This window comes from Hoplias malabaricus, chromosome 16, assembly GCF_029633855.1.
Source record: "Hoplias malabaricus isolate fHopMal1 chromosome 16, fHopMal1.hap1, whole genome shotgun sequence".
In the NCBI taxonomy this organism is placed as follows: domain Eukaryota; kingdom Metazoa; phylum Chordata; class Actinopteri; order Characiformes; family Erythrinidae; genus Hoplias; species Hoplias malabaricus.
Genome location: NC_089815.1, coordinates 31,599,273 through 31,608,007, shown reverse-complemented (window position 1 = coordinate 31,608,007; position 8,735 = coordinate 31,599,273). Strand labels below are relative to the sequence as shown.

The 8,735-nt window shown below is 45.2% G+C and overlaps 1 protein-coding gene across 2 annotated transcripts in view; it reads right to left on the bottom strand.

Moving 5' to 3' along the window:
- Positions 1–1,866: 1,866 nt before the first annotated feature.
- si:ch211-126j24.1 (phosphofurin acidic cluster sorting protein 2) overlaps positions 1,867–8,735 on the bottom strand; it is a 54,260-nt gene continuing 47,391 nt past the window's right edge. Inside the window, exons 19-25 of one of the 2 annotated variants that reach the window (XM_066647575.1) lie at positions 8,084–8,116; positions 6,323–6,365; positions 5,534–5,576; positions 5,044–5,185; positions 4,593–4,816; positions 4,182–4,295; positions 1,867–3,374 (exon numbers count right to left, since the gene is read on the bottom strand). In XM_066647575.1, coding sequence (XP_066503672.1) covers positions 3,259–3,374; positions 4,182–4,295; positions 4,593–4,816; positions 5,044–5,185; positions 5,534–5,576; positions 6,323–6,365; positions 8,084–8,116 — 715 coding nt within the window. In that variant the 3' untranslated portion in view covers positions 1,867–3,258. The remainder of the gene's footprint in view (positions 3,375–4,181; positions 4,296–4,592; positions 4,817–5,043; positions 5,186–5,533; positions 5,577–6,322; positions 6,366–8,083; positions 8,117–8,735) is intronic. The other variant, XM_066647576.1, reaches the window with a different exon arrangement.

Sequence of the window (8,735 nt, the reverse complement as noted above, 5' to 3'; positions counted from 1 at the left end):
CTGTGTGGCTGATATCCAACAAATTCTCACAGACATGTTCAGAGACGCGTGCAACCCCTTTGTCGAAAAGTAGACCCTCGTACCGCAGCAAAGAGGAAGAAGAGCCTTACTATTGATGGCCTTCCTTTCATAAGAAATGGTGGTGAGCAGGTGTTCACCAGCTTCAGTCCAGCGCCATCTGCTGGTTACATCGAGACACCGCAGTCATCAGAGAGCTTTTATCTTTTATTTCATCAATGTACACAATGTTCCTTGTAATGTATTTTATCAAATACAGAGAAAAGCAAAAGAAAGGTGTTGTGCACTCGTAAAACAGAACACACCGCTTCATTTTTCTCCTGTATTCAGTTCCATGTGAAATGTCTCAAAACCTTATTGCAACACAAAATATTCTATAAAAGAGGTCAACTCCTTTAAAAGGGGAATACAAAACAACATGTTAATAACAGTTAAAAATAACGCAGGCAAAGGTTAAAACCGTTTCAGTATTCACATCAGTATATCACTGTTTCTTAAGACAAAGTAAAAACGATATGAAACGACAATACGGGATGTTCACGGACCGAACAGGAACAAACGGAAACAAAAGCAAAGCTTGCCTCAGTGGTCTACCTCAGACGAATACTGTCATATAACTTAAAACTGTGCAAAAAACACGTCCGCAAATCTATACATGGACAGACTGGCTGCGTCTTAGCGTTCGGACCGAAGACCGTGGGTCGCAGTGACGTCCCCAAAAAAAAATGTAGTGCTTCAAAACAGAACACGGTTCTAAATGTAGTCGGGTAAACACAACCCCGGGACCTAACTGTTAAAGCGTACAAAAATGAAGCCGAGTTTTTGCAGTGAGATGCATTGCAGAGCTATTATTATAACAAAATAAGAAGAGTCTTTAAGGACTGACGGACGCCGAGACTACGCACCATCCCTCTGTGTGTAACAGTGTACCAGTCTCCACTTGGTTTTAATAAAACTAAAGAAAAACTAAAGAAACGTAACACTGCCTTCCCTCCAGGACATGCCCCCAGCCTCAGAAACACTGAAGACCTTCTCCTGTCTCCTCACACACACACACACACACACACACACACTGGCTCAGCCTCAGATGGCTCCCTGCATGGCCCCTGTAGGTCTTCCCTTATAAACAGTGAGTTCAGTAACATTAGAGTAACACCGTTTTTATGAAAGTGGGAATGTCCCCAACGCTCACTGCAGGGTGTTACCCACCAGAACATGACCCCCTCAGGCACGGGGCTGTGTGCTGGAGCTGAAATAACGTTGGACAGAGTTGGAGTGGGGGTTGTGATCCAGCTCCTGACTCCAGTGACGCTCTCGTAGTGTTCTAAAGTTACGTTATATTTATTTTTAAAAATACAGCTTCAAAATCATCCACGCTCCACTGGGAGAATAGAGCCTCTGTCACTGTTACTCCAGGCTCACCACTGCAGAAACCGCACTATGTATTTTTGGGAGGAAGAAGACCCCCGCCCCTCCGCGTTGATTTCAGCGCAGTGCTGTGAAAATGAGTTACACTAGGGGTGTGTCCTAGGAGACAGATCACATAGTACATTATACTGGGAGCTGTTTGGGAGTCAGCCACAGGTACACACTCTCTCACACACACACACACACACACAAATATAAAGAAAAAGCTACAAGTACCCCACCCCCCCACCCCCCTACACACACACAAAAGTAAAATGCTCCTCTTAACCTTATCACCAATCCAGGTTTATCCTCCTCCTCCTCCCCCCCCCCCTTCTCCTCCTCCTCCTCCCTCCCCCCCCTTCTCCTCCTCCTCCTCCTCCTCCCCCCCCCCCCTTCTCCTCCTCCTCCTCCTTCCCCCCCCCCCTCCTCCTCCTCCTCTACAGACGAACACGCTGCGTAAAGGGACTTCATGAAGATACAAAAAATAGCTCTACTGTAAAAGTTACCAAAAAGTTCAATAAGATCGAGCACCTCGCCTCCTGCTCACCTCGAGAGCCCTTTAATGGCAGTCGACAGCTGACCCGCTGGACCCTGTGTCCACAACATCACTCCACCGGGTACGGACCCCTCCGAAGCTCGCTCACGACGAGGGGAAAGCGAACAAAATTAAAGACCTCCGACTTCGACGGTTCAGTCGTCACGTCTCAGAGCGTCCTTCTGACCTCACAAACACGGAGCAGATCCTGTTTAAAGGGCACGTGTCCTTATAACGTAGGGCGCAACAGTTTTTGGTCTGAGTTCATGTCCGTGCTCCTTTAATAGAGGTATCAGTTATTATCCACATCACCGCCCACCGGCGACCGACGTCGAGACATCCCTTTAGATTCACACCGAGATGAGTCGCTCCCTCTTTAGAGCAAGACTCGGGGAGGAGAGCAGCAGCCTCACGGCTCCTAACACATCAGGGCAGAACTGTTATTTAGAGGTTTAACACCTAAAGTCTGCATTTAATAAGACATTCCCTCAGTTTAAATGAAGAGTCAAATGGCATTGAGTCAAGACTGAGAACAGTGTGTATATTTCCACTGAAGAAAGGCCAGATTTAACGAAGGGAACCCGCTATGAAACTGAGGGCCTGCTTTGTTTATTAAAGAGAACTTCTCAAGCCTCGGTGTCTAGGAAGCCTCTAGCTCAGGGTTACTCTTTTTTTTTTGTGCTTTCATAAATCAAACCAGGCAAATGTTGAAGTAAGTACTGAAGTCATGTCTCTCGACGTAAACAGGAGAGAACACACACACGATCAGAAGAGAAAAGTTCACAGCAAGGTCTGAATCACTTTAAACAACCCCACTTCCCCCTGTATTCAGTACAACCACACTTTTATAACCCCCTCACCCCGTCCCATGCCTCACACACACTCACACACACACACCATTGTTTACACAGAACAAATACCGCCACAGGATTTCACCGAAATAATAAAAACTGAAACCCAAACAAAGTGCAAAACCAAGCTGCCGTTACATGGTGGCTATGAAATCCTCACCACAAAATGTGTACAAAAAGGCAGCATATATTTATAACTCATTCATATATATCTCATCAGGAACAGACTTTTCCTTTTGCTGGTGCAACAGCGAAGAACAGAACAGTTACGTTAATAACGACAACAACATCCATTTTGATTGAGGGACACAGGCTTCGGAGTGTTTCCACAGGAAAATAAACCCACGCATCTCTTATTCTTTTTCCTTCTCACTCTCTTTTCCTCCGTTTGGCGAGGCGGGCTCCTGAGAGAGCTCCGGGACAGAGCGGGTCAGAGCGGGCCCGTCACATGGGCTTGGAGTAGCCGAAGATCCCCACGGGGAAGTGCTTTACGTGAGTGGGCCACTGAGCCGCCAGCTGAAAAAACTTCACGTCGTGCCATTCCACCCCGTCTATGGAGACTGGACACAGGGGAGACACACAGACACACGGTACATCAGTAGTTAAATAATTACATTTAATGAAGTACATGCTGCTGTTGTGATACTTTCTGCTGCTTTAATGCTTTGTTTGTTTAATAAAAAGTTATACCACAGTGTAATCAACAGATGGCAGTAGTTTCCTCAACTTCAACTGAACTGAGCTCATGTACACAACATACAGCTAGACATTTTCTTTCTTTTTACACTGCTCTTGTGCCACTCTTGTCTGCTGCATAATTCAATTATTAGTATTTATTTATTTATATGTTGGTTTATGTTCATTTACCCTTCATTTTCTTTTAATATTTTATTGTCATCATCCTTTTTTTTGACATATCCTGTTTCACGCTGCACAGTGTCAGTATTTTGTCAAATTCAGAATTGCTTAAACTGTGTATTTTAAACAAAGGGACCTTTCCAGGTTGTGGGTTCAAGTCCCGCTCCGGGTGACTGTCTGTGAGGAGTGTGGTGTGTTCTCCCTGTGTCTGCATGGGTTTCCTCCGGGTGACTGTTTGTGAGGAGAGTGGTGTGTTCTCCCTGTGTCTGCGTGGGTTTCCTCCGGGTGACTGTCTGTGAGGAGTGTGGTGTGTTCTCTCCCTGAACTGGATAAGGGTTACAGATAATGAGTGAATAATAATAATAATATCCATGTCTAAACTCAAGCGGTTAGTGTGTTGGCTTGTTATGTGAAGGACATAGAGTCTATTTTGGGCACTGCTCCTGCCTGTAGAGAGTGTGTGAGGTATGTGCATACCTCACATACACATTATGAGAAAAATCCCTCACCTCTCAGCATGGTGTGCTGGTGCTTGGCCGTACAGATCAGTCGACTAATGCCGTCTATCACCTGGCTCTTAGAGTCCACATCCTTCTCTTTCGGCTTCTTACTGAGGAAAATCACTGCAGAGAGAGAGAGACGAGACACACACCATGACGATCTGTACTCAGAATATACCCAGAAGATTACATCGTTTGTCTTGTGAACGCCGCATAAATATAACAACAAATGACAAGATATTTGATCCTGTCACAGCATGTAGCTCTATTCTCCCTGTTACAGCTCAGTGGAGTCTTAGAAAGGTACACTAAGTAAAGATAAAAATACTACCTAGTGTTGCGCCTGTGATAGCTGAAGCAGACCAGTGTGATCCCCCATGACAGCGAACATAAGGAATTAAAGTAGAATGGATTCATTACCTTTCTTATTTTTCTCCTTCATGACCACAGTCATGGACATGCCAGGGGGTGGGGTCAGCTCTCCTCCGCTGGGGATACGGGACACCTGCAGAGAGCGGAAGTTACTCTTCAATGTGTTCTTTATCCCCACATCTCTCTTCTCTCCTTCTTTCTTCTTTTCGGCACCATGACACGTCCAGTAATCCACCTGCAGCCCCATCACCTCTCCACCCGAGCCTGGAGAACTACACACACACACACACACACACACACACACAGAGTCAGTACAAACAGGAACTCAGGATAACACTAGAAACAAGGACACAGTGTCATTAATGTGAAGTATCTTGTTAAACATGAGTAAATGAGTGAGTGAGTGAGTGAGTGAGTGAGTGGACTTTGTCTTTATCTTAAATATATGACTGCCTTTAAAATTACATGTGCTTTAACAAAATAAAAGTCACTGCTGTACCCTGCTCCAGAGAGACTGGCAGAGACGGAGGGAGAGGAGGGAGGAGTGCAGGTCATATCTTTGCCATATGGCGCCCCCGTCTGGGCTGGAGGTGATGACAGCATGTTCATACTGCCCATCATCATGGCATCATCAGAGTCCACTACAGAGGAAACATGGACACACACACACACAGGCATTAAATGATGGTTCCTGAGCTTAGTGAAGTGCTGTGTGCTGATACTGTGTGTTTCTGAGTAACTTTGGCACAATCACGTCATGGTTTCTGTTGCACAAATAAACTTTCACTGCTATAAAGGATATAAAGCAGTGCATAGAAACAGAAGTCTGAATTATCCACTGCCTTATCGCTGCCCTCATCTTTCTGAAATGGTGAACCAATGGCAATCAACCAGAAAAATCAGACTTCTGCTCGGCTCAGTGTTTGTGGCGGTTTGTTGTGGTTGTGTAGGTGTGTGTGTGGGCTGGTTGTGCACATGCAGGTCCTCACCTGAAGTGGACAGGTTGTGCTCAACAATCCCTACTTTCACCAACTGTGGAGAGACAATTAAAATCAATCATTACGTCTAAGCCATCATTTCTTTCTCACAAACAAATCGAACAAAAATCAACCCTACACGAGGAGGTAGAAGGTACACCTGAAGAGGGCGCTGTTGTGCTTCACACTCTGGCAGTTAAAGCAACAGTAGGTAAGGTTGGGTATTTTTGGAGAGTGTATAACACTTTTACAGCAATGTCCTGAAATTAAGGGGAATTAAGGGGAAGGGAGGGGAAGGGAGGGGGAGGGGGGATGGTCTCCTACCCTCTTAAAAAAATTGCATGGTGGAGTTTCTGCAGTGCTGAGCCCAGAGTACAAAAAAAAAACAGAGGCTCTATCCTCTCTGTTACAGCTTATTGGAGCATCACAATGATTTTGAAGCTGTAATTGTAATGTAAGAATGCTACCTAGAGTTGCTTTAAGCTGCTTTATCACTAAACGCTGTATGTGCTGCACCCACAGTCGTACGTAGGCAGACCTCTTTTTCAAAGTAGAAAAAACATTGCACACTTTACATGACCCTAGGTGCTAGCTGCTGAGCTCAGTGCAGCAAACATTCACCTCTGTGTCAGACATGCTTTTAAAAATAATGCACAGAGGGAGATATTCCACATTCTGTGTGAAAACAGTTGCATCTCATGGTGTGAAATCATTCTGGACCGTTTCAGCGGGTCTGTGGTTAGACATCGGGTTTATCCCCGACACTGACTCTAATCTCGGGAGAACAGAACGAGCTCTTACCCCGATGAACGGCACAAACTTCTGGCAGGAGTCCTCATCAGGGCTGTGTAAGAAACAAAGAGGAGTGAAAAAGGTTTAGAGCAGAGTTAACTCCCTCCAACACAATCATGAGGTTGTGGCGGTCCGTGAGGGTGGGAATAATGCGTGCTCAGGGGTCCAGGTGTGAGGGAGGGGGGGCATGTCAGGTCTGACTGAGTGAGGCATGGTGGCGCCCCCTGGTGGCAGGGAGCTGCGAGGGCACAGTGTGGAAGCGGGAGACATGCCATGTTTCATGAGAGGATGCTGAGAGAGCTGCTTACAACCTCCGCCAATCAGGCGCGGTGTAAGGCCTGGACACCAGCAGGAATGGGGGCGTGGCCTGGGCCCTGCACTCACTGTCCATCAGGGTGTTCTATTAGAAGACCATTAAACCCACAGTTATGAGTTGTCCTTGAATCAGAAATGAGAATGAAGCCCGTCTCCTGAAGCCCTACCGGACCGGACAGAATCCCACCGCGGTTCTGGACGCTTGAATTGTACACGGTTATCAGTGGCTGGGGAGTGTCTGGATGACAAAATGAAATGTGAAGCAAAGTCAATCTCAGGAGCGAAGGAGCTCCATCCAATACTTTCACGAAGAGTTGGAGAGGGGTTTGCGATTCAGCATCGGGACCTGAACCCACTAATGTTCTCATTATTACAGAATTGCACCAGTGTCTCTTTTGAGCCCCAGGTTTCTATCAAATTATAAACCGTCTTGTGCTAAGAGAGGGTCACTGTCACTGTTCGGTGCATCTCTGTGTGGCTGTGTTTTTTTTTATTGTAACGAGACCTCGGGGATTAGAACGGTGCCACATTAGAAACTAAGTAGTAATTATTATTATTATTATTATTAATAGTTTTTATTTTGTAAAATGAACTCATAACAATGTCAGATGTCAGGAGCTGCTCTAATATAATAATAAATCAGAGAACGGTGGTCTTTTGAACTCTTTAGAGTGTCGATTTTATTTGGTTTTTCCAGTCCTCAATAAATAATAATAAAAATAATAAAATATTGAATAACACTAGAGTCATTTCTATCTGTGAGGGGTGATATCACTGTGCTGTACATTCATCTGTAACAGTGATCTCTAGATGTGATCCTCCAGCTGTAGTGGAGCAGATCTGTTCTCCTTCTCCACAGGGCACCTACAAACTGGCAGCTGTCCAGCTGTGAAGGAAGAAGTCACCCATCTGCTGCCGTCTGGCCCTGTTTCTCCCCTCATTCCCACTAACTCACTCTTCAATCGATGTTCATCTCATTCCGTGATAATGCCCTGCTCTCCCCATCGTCCACCGTTTCTCTTTCTAATCCTCCGCTCCCTCCCTCGTGTTCTGATCCTGTCTTTTACGTGAGGCCGGTAATTGGCCGAGTGACCTTTCCTGTTTATGTGTTTGTCCTTTCTCTAGGGAAATACGGATCTGTCCAGACTTCTCCACCCCGAGCCTCCCGCCGTGGCTCGTGTGCTTGTGCAGGTGTTAAAAATATACTTCCTCTTTCGCTTTCCCTTTCATTTGAACAATTTCAAAACCCAAAAAGCTTGGTTACAGCACTTCACTGAAATCAACACAGAACAGAACCAAGAAAAACAAAACAAACCAAAACGGAAGGAGATTAAACACAGACACACACATTAGAATTAGCAGTGACGCAGACGGGTGTGTGACACACGGAGTGTATGGCTGGGTTAGACACGAGAGGAGCAAACTGGGAACGTCAACCCACACACAGTCAGATACCTGATGTAAAAATCAAAATACAAACTTCTCTTCCTTGAGCGCCAACATAAGAAAAAGAGGGAAAGAAACCCAAAGCACAACAGAATTACAAACGTGTTCCGTGCCATTACTCACTGCTTTTGTCAAATGGCAAAACTGAAACACACACAACTCACACAGAACAGCGTCCACGGTTTTAAAAACAAAACAAAAAAAGGTTTTAATAAAGAACTTCAGCTCGTTATAAAATGTGACACAATACACAGTTGTCAACAGCAGAAATAATATCAAATTAATGTTTCACACAAAGAATCATTCTCAAGACATGACGCACTCTCGCACCTGGAAATTATGAGGACGTTACATAGATTTCCATTCATTTTGTGGAGACTTGCGATTAATGTTTTCTGTAAGCACTAAGAGTTTTAACCGAACCCTAACTGTAACCCAACCTTAAAACATGACTTCAGCTTAAAAAAAGGAAGACAGGTCCCCAATATGTGGGTGTTCCTCACAATGTGATATATTCCCGGTACAAACACACACACACTCACACACACACACACTCACACTCTCTCACACTCACACTCTCACTCACTCACTCACACACTCACACACTCACACACTCACACACACACTCTCACACACACTCACACTCTCACACACACACACA